Source organism: Zootoca vivipara, chromosome 6 (genome assembly GCF_963506605.1).
Source record: "Zootoca vivipara chromosome 6, rZooViv1.1, whole genome shotgun sequence".
Classification (NCBI taxonomy): Eukaryota; Metazoa; Chordata; class Lepidosauria; order Squamata; family Lacertidae; genus Zootoca; species Zootoca vivipara.
Genome location: NC_083281.1, coordinates 77017322 through 77042303, shown reverse-complemented (window position 1 = coordinate 77042303; position 24982 = coordinate 77017322). Strand labels below are relative to the sequence as shown.

Here is a 24982-nt window from a genome sequence, read left to right as displayed (position 1 = left end):
TGCTCAGAAATTGGTGCCTGAGGTTTGGCTTTGGTTTTCCTCTTTCTGCCCTGTCCCCTTTCCCTTGTGTGTTGTGTTGCGAGTGTACGTTTTAAGATGATAAGCCTGTTTTGATGGGATTGCAGGCTGGGATCCTTTTTTTGACTGAAGAACGGGGTGCAAATGCCCTAAATAAATGAACAAATATTAGGGCTGTTATGGAGGTTCCTTCCAACTCTCCCTCCATCAGGCTAACCCTGCGCTTCTTCTGATCATTTCCAGGTCCTCCCTCTGCCCCCGTGAACCTGCTCTCCAGTGTGAATGGCACCTCCGTCACCCTCGAGTGGTCCCCGCCTCTGGACAAAGGAGGCCGCAGCGACATCCTCTATAACGTCCTCTGCCGCCACTGCCTGTGGGATTCTGGCCAGTGCGAGACCTGCGGCACTGGCATCCGCTTCCTGCCCCAGCCAGTGAACCTGGCCCAGGGATCCCTGGCTGTCACCAACCTCCTGGCCCACACCAACTACTCCTTCTGGGTGGAGGCCGTCAACGGGGTCTCCGACCTGACCCTCGAGCCACCGAAATTCGCTGCCGTCAACATCACCACAAACCAGGCAGGTAGGAGATGCCCTCCCCCTGCTTGCCCTGCCAGACTGGCTTTCAGCTTCTGCTTAGCCTGCATCTCAGGGGCTGGTCCAGCGCTGAACATTGCGGATCTCACTGAATGAGCAAAGAGGTTTTTTATGGCAGGATCAGGCATGTAAGAAGCTACCTTATACTGAGTCAGACGCCTGGTCCATTTAACTCAAGTGTTGCCTACTCAGTATTGTTCAGTGCTAGCACCTCCTCCCCCCCCCCGCCTCCCAAATGCTAGAAGTGTGCCACTTAATGTAACAACTTCATGGTGAGTACCAGCATCTTTTTTTCTAAAAAAGAGGGGGGGGGGGGAGAAAAAAGCCCTGGCTGGAATCCATTGAGGTGCTCCCAAATTGAAGTGACATGGCTGGTTCCCTAGGTCAGATGTCCTTCATCACCAGCTCCATGTTATTTCAGGTGGTTATGTGGCCTACTGTACAGACGACAGTCCTCTCCTTGAAGGGCTGTGCAGATCATGAACATTACCATACCCTCCAAGATCTCTCCAGTGAAAGTAGGGATGTCCTATTCAACAACAACCCTGTCCATCTGAATGGGTTGCCACAGCTATTATGGGCAGTTTCCATCATATATAAAAACATAATAAAACATGGTTACTTATCTCCTTGGCTCGGGGAGGTCACATAACTCCATACCCTCCAACGTTCCTCCGATGAAAATAGGGACATCCTTAGGGCAGTGTTTCTCAACCAGTGTGCCTCCAGATGTTTTGGGACTACAACTCCCATCATTCCTGACCACTGGTCTTGCTAGCTAGGGATGATGGGAGTTGTAGTCCCAAAACATCTGGAGGCACACTGGTTGAGAAACACTGCCTTAGGGGACATTCCAGGATCAAATTGGAAACTGGGATGGCCTCTGTAAATTCAGGGCTGTCCCTGAAAAATAAGGATATTTGGAGGGTCTGCTTTACTGATAATGTTGAAAGATAATGAACACGAAGAAGGAAGGGGCCTTGATTTGCCCATCAATGGCATCTTTATAATTGGCTGAGCAGGCACCCAGATCACCTGGTCACAGTCGTCTCCACTCCTGTGCTAGGTATTGCACTTCTATTTAAATTGCAGCAATCATTTCAAAATGTGCATTTCTGCATATGTATGAGCCCTGGGTTCACCAACCGTTTTGGGCCCATACACACATTTGCGGACTGGAGAAACTGTTGGTGGGTACTATGCACACCGCAACCAAGCACACACTGCAACCCATTTTATTAGCAACAATGGAACATTTCTTTCAAGCCTAATTTCATGGGCACCCACAGGTGCCACTCTGGCAACCCCCAAATTGGCATGTGCAGATTTTAAGCAAGCTGCTGCCCTCTGTGGACCTCCTTTTTTCATTTTGGCAGTGCCTAGGTGCCCGCCCTCTCTCCTCTGTTACTTGCTTGATCCTCTTAAAAAGCAGCGTAGACTAGTGGCTATCGCCACCCCTATGGCACTGAATCCCACAAATGTGACTGATTTCTAGAAATTGCATGAAGAAGTCCTTTCCTTCCATGCACCCTGAATCTATTGCCATCCAATTTCCCAGGGTGATCTTTTGCATTCTAGTATTATAAGAGAGGGAGAAGAAATCCTCTCTATTTACTTCCTCCACACCAATGAAACATTATATAAACCTCTTTCATGTCCCTCCAATAGTCTTAAAAAAATAAAAAAATAAAAAGCCTTTCTTTGTGAGGAAGATTCTTCATCCTCTGTTCATTTGGGTTGCCTTTTGTGACCTTTCCCAGTTCCATTATTTTCTGCTTTTCTTTTCTTTTTCTTTCCCCTCCACGATAGAACCAACCAGAACTCCATCTCACATACCTACCCTACTCTGGATGTTTTGACCCATTAAAAACATTGCAGATTAACAGAGCAATCCTATACATGTCTGCTCAGAAATGAGTTCAGTGGAGCATAGTGCAAGGTAAGTGGGCATAGGATTGCAGCCTTAATTCATAGTCATAGAATTGCAAAGTTGGAAGAGGCCCAAAGGATCATCTAGTCCAATCCCCAACTGTTGCTATTAATTATGAGAAAGACCTGGATCAATATACCTGCAATATCTTCTCACCCCTGACATGCCCACTCTACTCTTCTCAGAAGGTTACTTCTGTATGAGAGAGCAATCGGGCCTTTAGGGTGGTGGTACCTCCCTTTTGAAATTCCCTCCCCCTACATATCAGGCAGGGGCCATTTCTGCAGAAATGTTTTATATACATACAAAATGTGGTCTACAGAGCAAGAGCAATGATGAATCGCTAATTCTAGAAAGCAGGAAAAGATCAACACACCAATTTATTGAGGAATGAAGTACTCTTCCAGTTCTGAGTTGGAGTATACTTTGATGAATAATTCTTTCCAATTCTCTGGAAAAACCACTTCTGCGCCTGCGTCGGAGGTGGAATTGTGGGCGTCATGACTCGACCACGCACGCAGGGGCTGAGAGCTCAGCCCCTGAGCGATTGGGGGTTCCCGCTCGCATCATTCGAGGGCCGACCAATCCTGTCGGCTGGGGGCGTGTCCTGCTTCCTTTAAGCAGGTGAAGGGCAGGAACCCGCCCTCTTTCACCCCGCTCACCAGCTGCATCGGTTCACCCGCCCACCCACCCTTTAGGCCAGGCACCCCCAAACTTCGGCCCTCCAGATGTTTTGGACTACAATTCCCATCAACCCTGACTACTGGTCCTGATAGCTAGGGATCATGGGAGTTGTAGGCCAAAACATCTGGAGGGACGCAGTTTGGGGATGCCTGCTTTAGGCTAGCTTTGACCTTGCTATGGACTTTGGTTGGTCACCTTGGTTGGCCAAGGGGCCTGGTAGGACTTTTTCCACTTGGGCTAGCTAAGGTTTTTTTTTTCACCTACCTCGTAGCAATTTGTCACAACTATTGGTTTTGGCGGTTAGGCATTGGAAATTACATTAGAGCTGAGGAGGGCAGGTAGCGCCATCACCTGCCCTGCAAATGGAGGAGTATTCCATTAACGGATTCCGGGGGCATGGTCTGGTCCGAAGCCTAGGGAGGTTAGGGCTGTAAGGCACGCCCCTAACGGTGATCACAGGAGGAGTTCCGGTTGATGTACATCACTGGGCTCCTTACTGGTGGTTAACTCTTCCTGGATGTCCAACACACGGGTTGGCGTTGGATATAGACGGTCAGGGTCCAATGCCTAAGCCAATACCGCTCAACATCCGTAACCAATAAAGTTGTGGCCTTTTCGCCCATTTAAATCTATCTGATGTGTTGTGTGTCTTTATTCTCACGGGGATGGAGGGACATTGCCACACAACTTTCCTTTGTCAACAACACTTTCAATGGCAGGTCTTTATTCCAGACGGTGTCTGTATCAAGCTTGAAACTGGTTGTTGTTGTTTTGATATTAAAATTAATTTTGTTTTTGTATCTGGAACTGTTTTTAATTGTTTTGGTGGTTGGCGTTTTTGCCGTGAAGTCCCTTTGAGATATTCTATGGGAAGTGATTCCTAAACGGAATCAAATAAACAAATGGGGAAATTTGCAACCCGAATTGTATATGGGTGGAAGTCAGTGTCGTGCTATTATGGTTGTTGGGTGTTTTTAGGAAGTCACAAGGCAGGATCCAATGGTAAGCCTTCCTGGAGTATTGATGTCCTGGCAGTTGCCTGACAATGCCACTAACTGGTGCTTGTTGTGAGATTAAATGTAGTCTCCCTCTTATAGCAATTGCTGTATGACTGAGCTTGGTCAGATAATTCACCTAGAACCTCTTGACCCATTCAACAATGGTGTTCCACTAAGGCAGATGGAACAGAACCCCACCAACCTCAGTCTCCCCTCGGCCAGCTCCTATCTTTCTACTGTCTTACTTGCAATCAAACAGGAGGTGGGCCCACCTTGCAATGGCTCTGGCTCCATCTACAGCTGGCCTCCTTGTTTTCTCTACTACCACCATGGCCTCTCTCTCTCTCTCTCTCTCTCTCTCTCTCTCTCTCTCTCTCTCTCTCTCTCTCTCTCTCCTCTAGAACTGTAGAGTTGGAAGGAATCCTGAGGATTATCTGGCCCAACCTATGCGGCAGTACCACACAGGGACCAAACCTGCAGCCTTGACATTATCAGCATCCCCCTCATATGGTCTCCTATTGTCTGTTTCCGTAGCTCCATCCCAAGTGCTGGCCGTTCACCAGGAGAACGTGGGCCAAAACAGTGTCACGCTCCTGTGGCAGGAACCGGATCAGCCCAACGGCATCATTCTGGAATATGAGATCAAGTACTATGAAAAGGTAAAAGCAATTGTGCTGGTTGGCCTGTCTGCTCTATCTGTGTGCCATTGCTTGTGCTAAACCTCTCCATCCAATTTGCTTCCCAGGTTCCAAGGTACAAATAATGCTAATAGAAATCTCCCTCCTCTTCCTCCTCCTTCCAGAGTCTTGCTTCCACAGGGCACCTCTCCATTAGCAAGCCGCTATTTATTTCTGCTTCCTTTTATTTCCAGACTTTGTTCAGACAACTGTGCATGTGCAGTTTCTCACGGGTTTCAGCTTGCCTTTTTTAAAAAAGCTTACAAATTACAGTTGTAATGATGACATTGATTTAATCAAAGTGTAAAATGGAGTTCTGACATGACTGCATGATTACATCAAGATTGCACGCACAACTGCTCATGCTCCGCCGTGCACTGATTAAATCACAGCACAACATGGAATATTAATGCAATTGCATGCATGTGCATTGATTAAATGCAGTTGCATCAGGATTCCATGCACATGTGCTCGTATGTGCAGTGACTAAATTGCAGCATAAAAAGGAATCCTGATGGAATTGCATCATGGTACCTTCTTGACCACATTTCATCCATCCTCATAAGCTCTGGTGGTTGGTGTGCTTCAGGAAGCCATGAGGAAACCAAGTAAAACCATGAAGCCCTGCATTTGCCAAATTCCAACACTGATTTTAGAAAGTCCCCAAGTTAACCTGAAAGCCAAGCAAGTATGGAAAGGCTGAAATAAACCCATCGCTACTTCCTGTCCCTATTGCCAGTCATACCTTCTCTAGCACAAGGCTTTGGTCCAGGGGTGAGGAATATTCTTTTCCAGGGAGCCTTCAAAGGGCTGGTGGTGGGAGTGGCCAGATGCAAAAGTGATTGGAGCAAAAATTGTAGACGTTACCTTTGTATAAAACGCTAGTTCCTGCACCCAGCCGTCCTCAACTACCATCCAAAAGACATTGCCAGTTGAAGGACACATTCCAGCCAGGAAAAAGCAGTGGGAAGGCAAAATAGGGCTGATGATGGGGTGGCCTGGGGAGAGTCCTGATGGCTAGATAGAGAGGCCCAGAAGGCCACGTTTGCCCTCCAGGCCTGAGGTTCCCCACCCCTGCCCTGGACTGATGTCACGTTCTGCTTCTCCAGGACAAAGAAATGCAGAGCTACTCCACCCTGAAGTCCAAAGGCAACAGCACCACTGTCTCAGGCTTGAAGCCAGCAACCTGCTATGTCTTCCAGGTCCGAGCCCGCACCTCTGCCGGCTGTGGAAAATTCAGCCAGGTGGTGGAAGTGGAGACCGCCAAAGCAAGTGAGGCAAAGCAGGGGGAGGAGAGGGGTGCACAAGAGTGAAGGTGTGGGATGGGGCAGGACTGGATGTCCAGAGGCATTTTGTATGGGTGGGGCTGTATGTTAGGAAGGCACCCCACCCCAAAATGCAAGCTCCAACCCCTACAGGACATTACCCATGTCAGAGAAGGAGTTCTCCCTCCACTGCTGGAGGCTCTATGCCCATGAATTGCCGGTTGCTGGGAATCACAACTGGGGAGAGCAATGTTGTACCCAGGTGCTGCTTGTGGGCTTCCCTTTGGGGCATCTCTTTGGCTACTGTGAGAACAGGAAGCTGGACTAGATGGGCTCTTTCTTATGTTCTTATGGAAGGGAGGGCTAAGCCCAGAAGGGGGAGAATTAAGGCTCTAGGGCAGTGTGCTGACACAGTCATGATCCCTGTTATCCTTGGTCTGAGGTTCTTTATAAATTTTGGACATGGGACTGAAGGAGAATCAGGCAAACATTGAGTCTTCCAGATGTTGTTGGACTCCAGCTTCCATCAGCCACAGCTCAACGTAGGAACAGAGGCAGCTGCCTTAGTGGGAGACAGGCCAATGACCCACCTGTTTCAGTTTTGTCTACAATGACTGGTAATGGCTCTCTAGGGTTTCCACAAAGAGTCCCTTCCAGTTCTTCCTGGAGATGCCAGGCATTGAACCATAGACCTTCTGCATGCAAAGCAGAAGCTCTATGAATGAGCTACAGCCCTTCACTGTTAGAATTCCTCTCCTGCTTTACCATTACTTTCCTCCATAATTCCTTCTCCGCTGGTGTTCTCAAGCAACAAAAGCGTATCAGCTATGGAATGCTGCAAAAAGAAAGCCACCCCTCAAACTGCTATCCTAGTGGTCTGCCAATGATCTCCCACTAGTAAGTCATGCTCAGGGAACAGGCTCCATTCTTAGGAAGATCATATTTCCTTGTTGCTGGATCAGCCTTGCCTCTTTGCTTCCTTGGGGAAGGGCTGTAGTGGAGTTGTAGAGTTATCTGCATTGCATGCATGCAGAAGGTCCCTGGTTCAATCCCCAGCATCTGCAAGTAAGGCTGGGAATTGCTACTATCTGAAATCCTGGAGAGCCATTTGGTGTGGACAGTCTTGAGTTAGCTGGACCTGATGTCTGACTTAGTGAAAGACAGCTGCCCCTCCTCCATGTGGAGTCAGGATTCACTGAGCCCAGGGATAAAGGGAAAAGAACAGTGCACATGTGTGGGTGTTTTCCTGTCTCAGGCTGCAGAGCTAGAATCCTGCAATCTTTCTTTCCCAGTAGCTCCCCATTACGACACCACAGCGGTCGTATGGACCTGCCTCACACTCATCAGTGGCCTCGTTGCATTGCTGCTCTTTCTGATCTGCAAGAAGAGGTAGGCTTATCTTTTAAGGGCAGATCTCTCACCGGGGGTCTCCTCCCAAGTGGTACGCTTCTGCGTGTTTGCATGCACAGCTCCCCTAAGAGGAAAAGTTGCAACATTTGGGGTTTGGCCTCCTTCTTCTTAGTTTGGAAGGAAGGCAAGCAAGTGATAGCCACCAACTTAGATGGCTTTAAAAGAGTTTTAGACCATTTATGAAGGAGAAGGTGGATGGAGAGCACAAGTGGAGAAGTCGCTGTTGCTTGCGGATTTCCCATAGGCACCTGGTTGGCCACTGTGAAAAGAGTCTGCTGGACTAGATGGGCATTTGGTCAAATCCAGAAGGGCTCTTCTTGTGTTCTTAGCATATTTTGTGTCTCATCTCTCTCCCCACCCTCCACCCTGCCGCATCACTGGGCGTGCAGACACTGCGGCTACAGCAAGGCTTTCCAGGACTCCGACGAGGAGAAGATGCATTATCAGAATGGACAGGGTAAGAGTTGAGCTAAAGCTTGTCCAGTGACCTTCATGCATGCCCACTCTGCAGCACCAGAGCTCACATGTCCATTCCAAGAGTAAGCCTTGGCTGGTGAATGTGCAGGGTCAGAGCCTTCATCATGGTGCACATGGAACTCTGACACTGTCCCAGGAGGCAAAGTGAAGGCATCACTGTATCTGGATGGCTCGAGGTTTGAACCACCTGGGAGGAGCATGCAACCTTGATGATAGGAAGTTGGGTTCTCTAGAGGAAGAAGCTTCATATGAGCCTATCTCTGGTTCCCTGAGGTATGTTTTGCTAGATTGCTATTGCTTTCCCTGATATCCTTTCAGGGCTATGGAGGCCACAGATGATTTCCCTTTGGCAGAGGACTTTCACTTGACTTCCTCAACCATTGGCCACTGTAGACAAGCCTAAAGCATAGGTCGTCAACCCACAGGTGGGTCGCAAGGCCACACCAGGTGGGTTGCAGCAAAGCTCTTGCTTCCATGTTGGATTCCAGCTTAGGCTGACCAGACCAAAGGGGCACTACGTGCTTGTCAGGACTGGAATGTGTTCTTCTGATGAGATGCTCATTTTATCAATTTTCATGAGTGGTGCAATGTGGCAAGTGATAGGCACACACTGTTTTTCACTACGATATATATTTCTGACCAACCGCATGCCTATGCCTTTCTCCTGACACATTGGAGGACTGGTGCATATTGCTCTGTGAATTGCCATGTAATGATTGGTAGTGTGCATTATTAGCACTTAAAACTATATAACAAAGTGAAAATGTGGAATTGGGTCCCATGTTGTAGCTTGGGGGTCTCAGGTGGGTCTTGGGTCTCAACTGGTCAAAGATCACTGGCCTAGAGCAGGGAGAGAATTGCTGCTGGACCCCAACTACCACCAGCCTGACCAGCAGAGCAAATAGTGAGGGATGATGATCCTAAAATGTAAGTCCTTTCCCTTCTCCTAATGGGATGTATCTCCAGCACCTTCACCCCAGGACACACCAGCTAGCCTCACCTGAGCATCAGACACCTGCTGTTGCATCCAGGACAGATAAATCTGTTTCAGTTTCTCTCAGTTCCTTGGGTCTTTCCCCCAATCTTAAATGTGGTTATCCATATGTCCTCCACAATTTACAACTCTCTTCTTTTTAAATCTTCATGAAAAATTGCCAGCATCTTAGTGTTGATTTCTCCTAAGAGACACATTTTTTTGTAAGCAGTTTTGACTGACATGCACATTTCCGTAAGCAGTGTTCCATTGTATAATAGTGGGGATTTTTTGTAAATGCATGCAGGATTTTTAAAATTTATTTTTAAAAAAATAATGTTTCATGTATGTACACATTGCTTGGTTAGAGAACTGCACTGCAACATTCAGGGAAGTGCAAATTTCAGAGGGTGCGGGGGGGATCAGTTTTGTATTGCTTTGGGAAGTGCGAAGGAGCCAGTTTCTCATTCAAATGCAAACAATATCGACTTTCTCCCCTATCCCTGCTTTGCATAACTGCCTCAAGCTTCATGTCTCTTCTGTCCTTCCCGGAATGCCCTACAGTGAAATTCCCCGAGTCAAAGTTCTACGTGGAGCCCCACACTTATGAGGACCCCTGCCAGGCTGTGCATGAGTTCACGCGAGAAATCGAAGCCTCCAGGATTAAAATTGAGAGAGTCATTGGATCTGGTGTGTACTCCCTTTCCCCCATAGATGTCCCTCTCCCTTGACCCAGAGAACACCCAGGGGCAGGGGAAGCTGCTCTTTTAAGGCAAATGGGGCACCAGATCTCGTTTTCTCAAATGAGAATCACTGGCCTTCTGGAAAGTTCTCAGAAGCCTATCTGAGGGTGGAATTGGGGGCCAAGGGAAGCTTGGAAGGGGCTTGGCAGTAAGATGAAAACTGAATGTGATGTGCTGGTCCATCTTGGTCTGCAGGAGAGTCAGGAGAGGTGTGTTATGGCCGTCTGAAGTTACCTGGGAAGAGGGAGGTACCCGTGGCGGTCAAGGCCCTGAAAGCTGGGTACACAGAGAAGCAGCGACGGGACTTTCTGAGTGAAGCAAGCATCATGGCCCAGTTTGACCACCCCAATGTCATCCACCTGGAGGGGGTGGTCACCAAAAGTAAGTGTGAGGCCAGGTCTGACTCAACTAGGTGAGTTTAGCGTATGGAACAAGAGGGACATGTCTCATGACTCCAAGGGGCTGCTAGAGAGAATGATGTTGTTCAAAACACTTTGCATGCCTTTGATTTGGTTGCATTTCTCCCAACAGCCTTCTCCTCCATGCTACTGTCCAGATGTTTTGGACTCATTGCCAATGGTCAGAGATAATGGGAGTTCTAGTCCAGAACGTTTGGATGGCAGTAGATTGAATAAGGCTGTCCTAATACTGTAAGAGAGGCCTATGTTATTTTCCTCCATAGTGCAGAAGGTGGCAGGTTTGAGAGTGTGTGACTTGCCTAAGGCTACCCAGCGCACAGGTGAGATTTGAACCAGATCCTTCCTGCTTCACAGATCAGACTCTTAGCCAGTAGTCAGATTTCACGGTTATTTATGATGTGATGCCACAACTTCGCTAGCTAGCCTTCATCCCCATTACTCTCTTCTTCTGCCTCCCCTGACCCACACACCTATCTTCCTTCCATCATTTCCTATGAATAAGGACATCAAGAATCAATTTGTGTGCAATGAGGGTGGAAGGGGCCAGTCTTCAGAAGAACTGTGGGATATTTGAGGCCCCAAGTAGAGAGAAAAACTAATCAAAGACGTTTTTGATATCAGTCTGGACTCATCAGCATTGCAGACCAACCCAGAAAGGGAATTTATTATGAAGATGGGAGTCGTGAATGGTTTTAAGAAATCAATCTTGTTTCAGGGATACCTGCGTCATTGAGGGACATTGGAAAGGCATTGGGCAAGTCTCATCTTTTTTCAAACTCAGCCTTACTAGTGGCCACATTCATTCCACCAGCCTCCCAAAAATTTTTTTGCCCCGACCAGTCACAATGCAAATTAGGTTCAACATGTATGTTGAGAAAGTGATTGTCAGGGATGAGGACCCAGCAGCCTTCTAGATTAGCCTTTGGCTAATTACACCATCTATGGCATTTTAAGCTTTGTGTGCGTGGCTGGGGATTATTGAATTTAGTTGTTACTATGCTCTATATTTTTTATGTTTTTATAGTGTAAACTGCCCATGTGATCTTCAGATGAAGGGCAGTATAGAAATGTAATAAATGAAACAAAAATAGATGCTGTTGATCTTCAACATCCATCAGCCCCAGCCAGCATATTCAAGGACGATGGGAGTTTGTGGTCCAACATCTGGAGGACCACAGATCCTCCTTCTTTGGTTTAAATCAACATATGTCACTGAGTTTTGGTCCCCAGCGTCCATGACTGTGTTATCTTCCACTGTCAGAAACATTATGCCTCTCAATACCAGTTGCTGGGAGTCCCATGTGGGCAGAGTGCTGTTGTGCTCATATCTGGTTTTTGGGCTTCCAGTGTCAGAGCAGGATGCTGGGCCACATGGGTCAATGACCGATTCCTTCATGCTCTTCTTCTATTCCTTTGATCCACCCATCCCTACCTACAGGTTAGACCCCTCTGAAAACAGACACCTACAAGGGTCCAGCCCGAGACTTGGTAACCTTCAGCTTGGATTGGCCTAACTCTCTGGGTGGCTGGCCAGCTGTCAATTGTTCTGAAGCCTCAGGCGGGAGTTTAGTCCTCCTCTCTCCTTTAGTTGTTGCCTCTCATTTCAGAGGGAGAGGAAGGCAGCCTGTCCCCGGCTGCTGTCCTTGCTTCCTTACGAATATCATTAGCAAAATGAGCCGTTGATTTGGGTTTGTTCTTCCTCCAGCAGTTCATTTGATGGAGATGAGAAAGAGGGAGAGGGGGAGGGAACGTTTGGCTTTCGCTTCTGACTCTCTTTTGCTGCACAGAAGTAAAATGCCCTTTTCACTCTCTCTTTTTGGGATGAGCTGAATTGAATTGAATTATAAAGCTGGGGAGGATGGGGAGCTTTCGGGTCACACTTCTGATGCAAAGCATTATGGTAATAGGATGCAAATATCAGAATGACTTAATAACATGAACGGTGCCTGTAGATTGTCCGTCTTTGATCCTGTGAGGAAGTCTCAGGAACTATGGTGGAGCAGAGAGGGCTTTCTAAATGTCCCTTCCCCACCAATAAGCACCCCAAGACCTGGCACCAGCAGTTAGTCAAGTCAGACACTGGTCACACGCCCCAGGGACACTGCACTGCCTGACCCAGCTGCCTCCTTGCCTTCCCCACTGGGCTCCAAATCAGCCCTACTGGAAATAACCAGGCATATGTTCTTCTTTGGAATGAGAGCGAAGCCTGAACTCTAATCTGGGGGTTACCCCAAATGCAATGTCCTGACCTAGAGACTCTGCAGTTGTTATAGCTCTATAGGCTCTACAGGCTCTTCCAGGTTTGACATACCTAGATTTCTATTTGGGAAAATAAAGATGGTCGGTGACCACCATGGGTGGGAATCAATCTTGGCCCCCATTCAAAAGTGGCACCACTCCTCATCTACTTCCAAAATAAATAAATAAAAATTCCTTCAGTAGCACCTTAAAGACCAACTAAGTTTATATTTTGGTATGAGCTTTCGTGTGCATGCACACTTCTTCAGATACACTAGAAACAGAAGTGTCAGACCCTATATATATATACAGAGGGTGGTGGGGGTGGGTGGGAATGGGAGATGGGCTGATGGGAGTGGTAAACCTGTGGATGGCTGTTAATGGCTGCTGATGGCTGCAATTAGTCCTGGGCTGAGGTGCTAAAGAAAGCTTGATCATGCATAATGAGATAAGAATCCGATGTCTCTATTCATCCCAGGTGCTTCCATGGTTTTAAGCTTGGTAATGATTTCCAATTCCTGTTTGTCCAATATAGAGAGCTGAAGGGCACCGTTGGCATTTGATGGCATACACAATGTTAGAAGATGAGCAATTTGGCCTGAACAAACAGGCCAAACCCTACGCCAAAGGATAAATGGACATAAATCTGACATCAGGAACCATAAGACTGAAAAACCAGTAGGAGAACACTTCAGTCTCCCAGGACATTCTATACAAGATCTCAAAGCAGCTGTTTTATTACAGAGAAATTTCAGGAACAGACTGGAAAGGGAAGTTGCTGAATTGGAAATCATTACCAAGCTTAAAACCATGGAAGCACCTGGGATGAATAGAGACATCGGATTCTTATCTCATTATGCATGATCAAGCTTTCTTTAGCACCTCAGCCCAGGACTAATTGCAGCCATCAGCAGCCATTAACAGCCATCCACAGGTTTACCACTCCCATCAGCCCATCTCCCATTCCCACCCACCCCCACCACCCTCTGTATATATATAGGGTCTGACACTTCTGTTTCTAGTGTATCTGAAGAAGTGTGCATGCACGTGAAAGCTCATACCAAAATATAAACTTAGTTGGTCTTTAAGGTGCTACTGAAGGAATTTTTTTATTTTGCTTCGACTCAGACCAACACGGCTACCTACCTGTAACTACTTCCAAAATGATATCTTGGAGGGGGAGGGGCATCTGGGAGGGCAGTGAGTGGTGCAGCGACTGAAGAAGAAAATACTGCACAGTTGTGGTCAAGTAGAATGGGGGGACCCATTGGTGCCCCTCGTCCACACAGTGTCTCATACCAGACCTGAACAGACAGAAACACATCAGCTTCAAAGGCACATCTCTATTAACTTGACCTCTCTTGTCTCCTACAGGCAAATTAGTCATGATTGTGACCGAGTACATGGAAAACGGCTCACTGGATTCCTTTCTCCGGGTAAAACAGCACGCCTTCTTATTCATGCTGCATGGTTCCTAGCAGAGTGACTGACAGGAGCAAGGAGAGGCGGGTGCTGCAGCCTCATGACAGTGGTGTCTGACTGGAGGATCACAGGAGGAAGGATAGTATAGAGCCCAAAATGGTTGAGAGAAGGGCAGCCAGAATGATCAAGGGGGGTGGAACTGATGATAGGTCAGCTGGCTCAGGCATGGTGTTCATAATGCCAAGGTTGCAGGTTTGATCTCCATATGGGACAGCTGCATATTCCTGCATTGCAGTGGTCTGGACTAGATGATCCTTAGGGCCCCTTCCAACTCCTCAATTCTATGAATACTAGAACATGGGGCATCCCAATGAAGCTGAATGTTCTTCCAACATCTCCCAACTTTCAGGAAAGGATGGAAGAAAGCATTGCTTCACATGGTGCATTGTTAAACTCTAGAATTTGCCTCCACAAGGGGTAGTGATGAACACCAACCTGGATGGCTATAAAAGTGGATTAAACAAACCCATGGTGGCTATGTTCTGCTTCCAGTTGCTGGAAATCACAGCTGGGGAAAGCACTGTCATATCCTGGTCTTCCCAGGCATCTGGTTTGCCACTGCAAGAACAGCATAATGCACTAGAGCACCCTTTGGCCTGATCTAGCAGCCAGGCTCTTTTTATCTTCTTCAGTGTGAGCCCTGAAATGTAACCCCTGTATTTTAGGTTGGTCCTGGGATATGCATTAGTGGGATGCAGTGTCGGCTGGTGCCTCCAGGGGTTGCCCATGAGAGACAGAGCCAACTCATTCTAGTTTCGTTCCCGTCCTCTCCCTGGTGAGATCTATAAAGGCAATAGCAAGGAGGAGGAAGCTGGCAGGCAGTGCCACCCACTGGACTGGCTATAAGTGAGATGGCTGGCAATCTGGGGCTGCTTAGAGGCAGCATGAGTTTGGTGTGGCAGTGCCCTGTTCGCCCTCCAGACCAGCCTCTACCGGTGACATGACATTGGCTGAAAACTAACACGGGCTCATCTTTCTTCAGAAACATGACGGGCAATTTACGGTGCTTCAGCTGGTCGTCATGTTGAGGGGCATCGGCGCTGGCATGCGCTACCTCGCGGACCTGGGCTACGTGCACCGTGACTTGGCGGCGCGCAACATCTTGGTCAATGGCAACTTGGTCTGCAAAGTCTCTGACTTTGGCCTGTCGCGAATCCTGGAGAACAACCCTGAGGCTGCTTATACCACCACGGTACACTCTGGCTTGCGGCTCCTTGTCATGATTAAGTTGTGATTATGATTAGCTTTCCTTTTTATGGAGTCCTGAGGGTGATGATGATTTTACATACTGCAGGATTGCCATGGTGGTTTCTAAGCCTCTGAAAGGTGACTGGTGGTCTCTTGGGACCAGTGGCACCTGGTAGGGCAGAAGGTGGGGAGCCCAGCAGTAGGTGGAGCCAGAGGCAATGACAGGCAGAGCCAGTTATTGCTAGTTTTGTACCCACCCTCCTCTCTAATGCATTCTACAGGGGCAACACTGATGCTGGCAGGTATTGCCACCTCTGGACTCTGAAAGCAGAGAGGCAGGTGGGGTGGGTGGGTGGAAGAGGGCAGGCTGAGCTTAGCAGGGCAATGCCCCATTAGCCCAAATGAACCCCACTCCTCTGTAGTCATTTAAGGCATCTGGAGAATTCCCTGGACCTTGACAGATTCTGGGGAACCTTCCTCCAAGCAGTTTTGTAGCTTTGTTGAATTGGTGCCTCTTCCTGCACATCCTAACTGGGGGGCTCTTCACGCACACATGCACACAGAGAGAACCACATTCAGCTTAACTCTGCTTGTCCCCTCCTTGTTTCTCAGACAGCCTCCCCACCCCCCACCCCCAATATTCCTTCCTCAGCAAAATATAGGGGCCTGGCTTATATATATACCAGGAAGGACCATGGTCTACTATGCCCAATATTGTCCACTTCGACTGGCAGTAGCTCTCCAAGCTCTCAGCACCTGGATATGCTGGGAATTGACCATCGAACATTATGCAGGCCAAGCATGTGCTCTCCTGCTGAGCTACTTTCCTTAAGGATGTCTGATCCTGCTCTCTGGAGCCCGTCAGGTTCCCATTGCCCCCACAGCTTTCTTTCACTGCCTTCCTCCAGCATCTGGTTCTGCATTTGAGATGTTGCTGCTGATGCGGCTTCAAAGTTATGAATCCGGGCAGCTTGCAATGCTCAGAGGTATCCTGAATCGAGCTTCATTTCCCCCAGAAAATGGCACGCACATTTACAGCATAGATGGCCTTTTGAGGGGCAGATGAAACCATCAAGATATACCCAATGGTACCTGGAAATAACTTTTAGGAAAAGGCAGACATCCCTATAATGCGCCAGCCTCATATGGTTTGATAAATATTGAGCTGATCCCAAATTGAGCTAAAGGATCATTCACTCACCACTAATTTGTATGTAAGTGATGGAGAATCTGAGGCCTGGGGGGCTGAATGCAGCCCCCAAGCAGGGCCGTCTTAAGTATATTTGGCGCCCTGGCACCGTGGTGCGACGGCTTCCCAGATGGGAATGTGGCCCTCAGGCTGAAAAATGTTCCTTGCCGCTGCTATGCACTCTCTCACTGCTTACCTTTAACTGCAGAAGCCCATGCACACGAACATAGCTGGCTACGGAAAGCTCTTAGCTAACTTAGCAGCCAGTCAATGGGTCAGGGTTTCACACTCCCTGGGTGCCCCTTTTGATGAATCCAGTGGTTCTTGGTGGCTAGTAGTGGTTGCTTCGCTCAGGTTGGTTGACTTGCATGTCTCTGCCTTGGACTTTCCTTATTGCAGGGTGGGAAAATCCCTGTTCGGTGGACAGCGCCAGAAGCCATCACATACCGGAAGTTCTCGTCGGCCAGTGACGTGTGGAGCTATGGCATTGTCATGTGGGAAGTGCTGGCCTATGGGGAGCGGCCTTACTGGAACATGACCAACCGGGATGTAAGGGAAGCAGCTGCTGCTGCCCGTGACTTAATCTATTCCACCACCTAAAACAGAACTTGCGTGAAAACGATCCCTGTAGATTAAAGTATTGTGGGAAGGGCACTGTGCACATCCTTGGGTCATTCCTTTTCCCAAGTTGCCAGGAAGACAAGAATGGTCCCTGCTGGTGGGACCAGAGTGAGTAGAACTGGTTGCAGCCTCTGGAACAGACTCTGGAACCAGAGACAGGCACCCTTCTCAACTCTCTGCTCCTGCACTTCAACAGGAGCTTCCTTCTGCTAAATCACACCATTGGTCCATCTAGCTCAGTACCGTCTACACTGACTTGCAGGTGCTCCCACTGGTGGAGGAAGATGGGTGGGGGGGAGCGCACCACCCCTGGCAGCATGATCCCAGTGGGGTGCCATCGTAGCTGCCGCCCCCCCCCCCCCCGTGCTGGGCACCATGCCCCAGCAGGCGGTGCACCACACCCCTGTGGGTGGCGTATCACAGCCCCAGGACATGCACCAGCCATGCCCCCGCCTGCTCTCCGCCCCCCGGTGCCAGAGCATGAAGCTCCACCAGTGGGTGCTCCGCAATAGTTTTAGACAGGGATTTACCTGTCTAAATGTTGGGAATTGTACCTGGAACCTCTTGCATGGAAAGCAATGAGCTATGGCCCTTCTGTTAAGATGTGAGAACAAAGGAACTTGCCTTATCCCAAGTCAGACACTTGCCATATCTAGCTACGTAAGCACACTTACTGTCAGTGACTCTCAAAGGTTTCAGGCAGGAGTTGGGCACAGGGCCATGTGTGGGCAGAAAATGGAGTGAGAATAGAAAATGTGTGGGGACGTACCTCCTTCCTCCCCCCTCCCACACACTTTCTGCCACTCTATTTTCTCTCCCTCTCACTCCTGCCCCTGGCAGTTTCCTGGAAGAAGGACCATACTTACCAGAGGTCTGAATCGATGACCTAAAAAAAAAATTTCTCCCCTTCTTCCCATCACTCTGTCCACGGTGGCTCCTTCTCTCATTCCCCCTACACCTTGGCAGAGCTCTCTGAACTGATAAATTTCAGAGGGCCCCCACCCCACCCCACTCCACCACCAGCATCGCTCCACCAATTTTGGCTCCTCCCATGTTCTCCCATGCCCCAGGATTTGTTGAGACCACATTCCATGCTATCAAGTGTGTTGGTCTTAAATGGGCTCCATGGGGATCTTTGCACTGTGACAGACTAGCTGGCCTCTCCTTGAGGAATTTGTTACTCAGTCCAGACAGGCTGCCAGCTTAGAAGGAAGTGTGCCCAAGAAGGCATCAAGGAAGGGCAATGAAAGAGCAGAGGGAAGTCATTCAGCCAGAGGGTCAATCTGCCATAGATGTCTCCCCACCCCCACCCCACAACCTCTGCACATCATAGTTGTTGGGTGGGATTGCAAAGAAAGTCGTAATTTTCAGAATTTTCGCTACCCACACATGGCATGTGGTGTAGTTGCACACTCCACACTGAATGGGATTCCACGTGTGTTCACAATCTTTTTTGTCGAAAATTTAAAATGCTTCAATTAATTGTGTCACTTGATTACCCTGTTAAGAATCAATTGATAGCCTTGTTTTAAAAAAACCAAAACCCAAAACATTAATTGCAATTGAGTCAATTCCCTGGATGAATCGGGCAGTAATTACCTTGACTAGAGCACAGAGCCTTGATCCCTGGCTCGGTCTTTTCTTATCCATCCCTGCGTACCCTCCCAAATGAGCTAGTCTCCCACTCTCCGAGTCCCAGCGTGGCTAATACTGCTCCAATTTCTCTCTCTCTCTCACCCACCTCTCTCTCTCTCTCTCTCTCTCTCTCACACACACACACACACACACACACACACACACACACACTGTATGTTGCAGTGGGGAAGAAGTGTAGACCATGCAAGCATTCTGTGTGTGTCCAAAAAACACTAAGTAAGCAATTATAAAATCATACAAAGACACAGCATACCGGAGCAAAAGAGCTGGTCATTTACGAAACAGACACAGCTGCAAAGCGGGGTGGGCTTAGGCTCAAAGTGAACGAACTGGGGAAATCAGGCAAATTGCACCTCCGCTCTGTCCCTGTAGCCTCCAGGGACAAGAATGCAAGTAGAAGGAAATTCAGGCGAAAATAAGCAGTGGGAATTGGATGGGGCAGTTGATCTCTGGCGGGAGCTGGTCTCTACCTATTCAAAAAGGGTCTTCCACAAATTTGATATGAGGTCTAGAAGCACACTCTACTTTTCCTTTCCTTTTCTGCCATCTCTCTCTCTTTTTTTATCAGCACAGTATCCTTTTCCAAGGATTCTTCAGGCAGCCCTGAAGGCCCAAGGCTGGAGGTTAACAAGATGGGATGAGAGAGAGAGAGAGAGAGAGAGAGAGAGAGAGAGAGAGAGAGAGAGAGAGAGAGAGAGAGAGAGAGAGAGAGAGAGAGAGAGAGAGAGATTGGAATCGGTTTGCATTGAAAGGCAAACCTGCCTAGTTTGCAATGCTTGAAACAATACACAAACTGAAACACAGCAGTCCTTCCGCATTTGCAGTTCTCTGAATTTTGCAAGGCAGTTCTCCAACCAAGTAGTTTTTAGAGAGAACACACACATTAGGATGGTGTGGGCATATATTAGTGAAAATAACATGAAACTGCATTCTATTGGGGGAAATTGCTGTGTTAAAATGTGTCTGTTATGTTGCACGTCATATGAAAATGTGTATATAAGGAGAAATGCTGACGGATTTCCAAGAGGATTTTGTTATTTTCTTTAAAAATGCAAACTGGTGTGGAAATGGGCAAAACTAATTTTAAGACTGAAAAAAATGAGAGGCATTGAAATGGACAGGTTCACCCTTCCTTAGCTGCGACTGTCTTTCCCTGCTTCTAAGCTTCTCTGGGGGCATCAAGACAAACTTCTTGACCTCACCTAGCATGGTGATTCTTAGAAAGGCAAACCTTGGGAGAAGCAGTACTGTGTAGTGGTTAGAGTATCAGACTAGGACTTAGGAGACCAGGGTTCAAATCTCCACTCGGGCATGAAGCTCACTGAGTGTCCTTGAGCTAGTCACTCCCTATCTGCCTAACCTCCCGTGCAGGGTTGTTGTGAAGATAGAATGGAGAAGGGCAGAACTTTGAGTGCACAACCTTGGAGGAAATAAATGCACATTGTCAAACCTTCATCACAGGTCATTCAGTCGGTGGAGGAGGGTTACCGGCTGCCCGCCCCCATGGGCTGCCCCACAGCCCTGCATCAACTCATGTTGGATTGCTGGCAGAAAGATCGGAATGAGAGGCCACGTTTCCCCCAGATTGTCAGCATCCTGGACAAGCTCATCCGCAGCCCACAGAACCTCAAGTGCACGGCCACAGTCAACAGGTGCGTGTTCACCAGCAGAGAGATGCTCTGCTCCCATGGGAAGAGAACTAAGCTAGTTGTGTGCCTGGAAACCAAAGTAAGGCCATCGGTGTCCATTGTTCCCCTGGTTAGGACCACCCAGGACAAGGTGAGGTGATGGGGGGGGGTGTCTATCATGCGCCATCGAAATTATAGTGACATTTTCAAGCGCTCTGTGAATGAGGCAGACCTATTTATCTGTATGAGTCATTGTTCTGATGTCTATTGACACACACTAAATGGAGAACTCTAGATCAGTGTTACCCAAACTTAGGTCTCCAGTTGTTTTTAACTACAACTCCCATAATCCCTAGCTAGCAGAACCAGTGATCAGGAATGATGGGAATTGTAGCTGAAGACCCAAGTTTCGGTGTAGATGTTGGGCTACAATGGGGTATCAGCCCCAGCCAGCAGGGATGGTGGGTGTTTCCCTTGTCTGGCTTACTGGCTCTGAACAGAGCAAGCCAGAGCTCAGCTGGCTGTGCTCTGCCTTGTTCTCCCTCTTGTCAAGAAGCAGCACATTCTGGGAAAGGGGAAAAAACAAAACTGGCCTTTGCTTCTTTAAGTGCTGTGTTACTACCATGCACTTTCTACAAATGAAGGGCTGCCGGAATCATTGCTCCGCCTTCCACTCACCTCTCCCTCCTGTGCTCCATCTCTTGGGTTGCAGATTCACCCAAACCATCTCGGAACGAGGCTGCATCGATTTCACCAGCTGTGCAACTGTGGAAGACTGGCTGGACTCCATCCGACTGGGGCGATACCAAGAGAACTTTGCTCTGGCCGGCTACTCTTCCCTTGGCATGGTGATGCGGATGAACATTGAGTAAGCACAAAATGTGTGGGGTGGGCAAGGGGGGGTGAGGGGGCCAAAATGGGCTCCAGTCCCAACATCTCCTCTTCAGTCACTGTGCTAGGCACCATGGCAGGGGTAAGGACTGAATGTGGCTATCTAGGGACCTTCCCCAGGCTGCACCCTTCATTCCCCCTGCTTTGCACCCTCCTTGAGTCTTTTTGCCTTTCTGGAATTTGTCCTTGAACTCTGACCATGCACTTCATTTGCATGGCTGGAGGCTAGAGAGGTGTGTGTGTGTGTGTGTGTGTGCTGCCAGAAAAGTAAGATTTACATCTCGTGCTCCACCCACTTTTCCCTCTGGCCCTGCCCACCCCTGGCTTTTGGCATGTTGATCAGAGGGAATGTGGGTCTTGGGCTGAAAAGGACCCCCACCCCCTGTACTATGACTGTGACACCCCTTTCCCTGTTACACTGCACCACTTACCAGCACCAGGTTTGGTCATGCTCCTCTTTGGTATGGGGCCCATGCTATTCCACTGAATGGAAGCTGGTGCATTGGGATATGTGGGGCACTGCCCCTCCAAGTTCAGTCAGCCCTCAACCAGCCCCCATCAGCCTAGCTCTTTACCCACATTTAGGGTTCCTCCATGCTTCCGCTTATCCAAACGGTTTTCTATATGCTGCTTCCCCTAGGCAAACCCATTTTAGTGCTAAATTGGAGCAGTTGTCAATCTGCAGGAAACCCGGATGACGTTTCCTCCAATTCAATGGTAAAGATTGGGTTTTCCTTGAGGAAAGCAGTGGGACAAGCAGAAGTCTGGATGAGCCCCCAGTCTAGGGGGTGCAGCTGGCTGTTGTCTTCTTAACCTCAGTGTTGCCCTCAGCAGAGACAAGGATGGGGACCAAACCAGAAGTAGTTGGCTCCATCTATCATTGACTCTGGGTCTGCCTCTCGTTGGCTCTGGCTCCACCTACTGTTGGCCTCCCTGCTTCCCACCCTACCAATCCCAGTGGACATCTGCCTGCTCTGCTGCTGACCTCCAAACAGGATCCCTGGGATGCATCTACAAGCCTCTTGGATCTTCCTGCCCCTGCATTTTGGGAGCCTAAACTGGTGTACAACCTATCAATTGAAAGAGGCCAGGAGAACCATTAGCATTGTATGAGGAGCGTCAGGCAATCCTCAGCCACAGCTGTTCCAGACTGGGCTGTATCCCCCACCTGTTCTGGCTTGAACAGAAGGTGTGGTTCTGTTGGGAAGTGCAGATGTTAAGAGACTTAGTTATGCTTATGCAGGAAAGAGGCAGCTACCTCACCACCACCACCCCAGCCAGCACAGATTCCTCCTCATTCTCTCAGAGAGCAGCCACAAAACATCAGCAGAAGCTACTTCATTGCTCCATGGGTGACCAGCAAGGCATTCTAAGGGATCCCGGCCCAGGGCTCCTTCAAGTAGGGATGGGGGCGGGGATTATGACTGGGCTTGCATTCAAAGGCGAACCAACCTGATTCGCAATTTCAAATGTGCCAACCGAAGCACAGCCCGTCGTTCAACATTCACACTTCTCTGCAATGCCATTTCTCCAGCCACGTCATGTGCACAGAAATGTGCATACTAAGTGTCCTTAAAACTGTACACCCTCATGAAAATACAACACAATAAGGCATTCTATTAAAGCGTTTTGCAAAGGAATGTGGGTATTGGGCCAAATTGCATACGGATGTGTGTTTTTCGGAAGAAATCCACACTAAAGGACTGGCGAATTTTCACAAGGACTCTTTAAAAGGGCAGGGAGGGGAGCCAACTGCTTTGGAAATGTGGAGACCTGGGCTCAAGGTCGGAAAAATGAGAAATTGAGAGAACTTGAAATTGACAGACTTGCCCATCCCTACTCTCAGGGGCAGTGGAGGTTGTTCCATTAGGGCAAATTGTGCACTGCCCCAATAACCTCTGTGTGCCCTCAGCCTGCTCCCAGCTGCCTGCCATCTTCCTGACAACCAGTCCAGAGAGGGTGTCCCTGGCTGTCAGCTTCCTCCTCTTTAGTCTGTGTTGCTGTTGTATAGCTCAGCAGGGAGGAGATGAGGACAAGATTAAAATTAGATTAGAATTTCATTGGCTCTGTCACCACTTACTATTGGCCTTGCCCTACCATTCCCAGTGGGCACTGGCCACCACTGTGGTGGTGGTGGTGGATCTGTCTCTTATCCTACTGCCGTATCAGTTTCAATTGCCCCTGAAAACAGTTTCAATTGCCCCCCACCACCACCACTCCTTTGGATCCAGGTCCTGGACAGTGATCACAGTTTAGATAGAGCTCCGCAAAGAATCTCACTTAAAATGAAAAACAGGGAGAAATACTCATTCCGCCCCCTCCCCCGTGATTTGCTTCAGTGAAAGATTCTCCCTCATTGAACACACTTTTGCACTTTCAATTATCAAGCAACCTAAATGGTGTTTTGGAGGGACGTGGGTAGAATCTCATTTTGTATTGCAAGATCCATCGGCATAATGCCGCCTGGCTCAGAATACCCATGAGCATTATTAGCTAGACTAAGGGTGGGAAGCATCTGGCCCCAGCAGGGTGTGTATGTCAAATGTGGCTCTCTCTATATGACCCCAGGACCTCCTTCCCAGGCCATGCCTTTCACCAGCCTTGCTTTATACCCCCCTAGGAGTGTTTCTTCCTGATTGCAGCATGTCCTTGAACGGGCTAAATGTTGCTCTCTAGATCTCTTTCTCTCTGGTTTTTGGGACCCTCCCCAGACCACACCCTTCACTGCCCCTACTTTGCACCCTCTTCGAGTGTTCTCCTTTTGGTCTGCCTGATGCCGCCTTTGTTTCCACAGTGATGTGCAGAGTTTGGGCATCAGCCTCGTGGGTCACCAGAGGAAGATCCTGACCAGCATCCAGATCATGAGATCTCAGCTGCTCAACACCATGGGCTCCAGAAGACACCTGTGATGGACCCTTCCTCTATAGACCCAGAAGCTTCTTCACCTGTGTTGGTGGCTAAGCGCCTGCCAAGGAGAAATTCCTCTAAAGGGTTTGTGGTAGGATGGTTGGTTAGACATAGGATTCTGGGCTGCACACAGAGTGATCTGCCACTCTCAGCGGAAGGCCTGTTACCCCTGGAGATGGAGGGCTGGGGCTTGCATTGCACAATTCATCACTAGGGTGGACTTCATATGCACTGCAGTTCCCATATCTTGGACTTTGCTTGCAGAGGGCCAAGGACTAGCACTTCTGCTGTGCATGATGGTCCTGACCATTCTTCATGAGCAGAGATGGAGGACTATCAAGGGACTTTAAGCCTTATCCTGCCATCCCATTGCAATAAGCTCTGGCAGGCACCCAAGCTGCCCTTTATTGGGATGGAAGAGAATGGGCTTTCAAGGAACACCTCATCAAAGCCAGGACAGGCAGAGAAGATGAATTCTGGGTCCTCACCTGCGCCTTGGAATCTGAGATGATCCTTTTGGAAGTGGAGGATGTTTCCTGCCGGGGAGGAAAAAGCCACACTTTGAATCTACCAGCAGTTCACACCCACAAGCCTGAAGTTTGGGCTGGGGGCCCAATACTTGGGGCCACAAACTCAGGTTTCCCACATTCCAGCTCACCCAGCCAGAGACTAACCTGATGTGGCCCAGTTCCTCTTCCAGGTCTGGGAAGAGACTATCTCTGTTCTTCCATTGCTGCTAAATGAAAGACCATCATCTGTTTGATCTCTCTAATGTCCACCAAGGTCTTGCCCTCACTGGGGCAGGACGGGACCAGACATAGCCTCTCTTCAGCTGCTAGGAAGCACCACTGTACTTCTTCTGGTCTTTCATTGTGGGATACAGGGAGGGGTGGGGTTGATGTATTTTGGTTCCTTGAAAGGCATTTGTGACTGTTTCCAGCCAAGTACATTGAAAGCCCATTGATCTCTTAGTAGGCCTCTCTGCTGGCAAGAGG

The 24982-nt window shown here is 48.7% G+C and overlaps 1 protein-coding gene across 2 annotated transcripts in view; it reads left to right on the top strand.

Moving 5' to 3' along the window:
• Window positions 1-23989, top strand: part of EPHA8 (EPH receptor A8) — a 45252-nt gene extending 21263 nt beyond the window's left edge. The window contains exons 4-16 of one of the 2 annotated variants that reach the window (XM_035118022.2): window positions 262-597; window positions 4758-4882; window positions 6010-6172; window positions 7461-7554; window positions 7965-8032; window positions 9590-9715; window positions 9964-10149; window positions 13800-13861; window positions 14890-15099; window positions 16684-16833; window positions 20023-20213; window positions 20902-21057; window positions 23875-23989. In XM_035118022.2, coding sequence (XP_034973913.2) covers window positions 262-597; window positions 4758-4882; window positions 6010-6172; window positions 7461-7554; window positions 7965-8032; window positions 9590-9715; window positions 9964-10149; window positions 13800-13861; window positions 14890-15099; window positions 16684-16833; window positions 20023-20213; window positions 20902-21057; window positions 23875-23989 — 1982 coding nt within the window. Of the gene's footprint in view, window positions 1-261; window positions 598-4757; window positions 4883-6009; window positions 6173-7460; window positions 7555-7964; window positions 8033-9589; window positions 9716-9963; window positions 10150-13799; window positions 13862-14889; window positions 15100-16683; window positions 16834-20022; window positions 20214-20797; window positions 20813-20901; window positions 21058-23874 lie in introns of both variants that reach the window. The other variant, XM_060276155.1, reaches the window with a different exon arrangement.
• The last annotated feature ends 993 nt before the right edge of the window (window positions 23990-24982 follow it).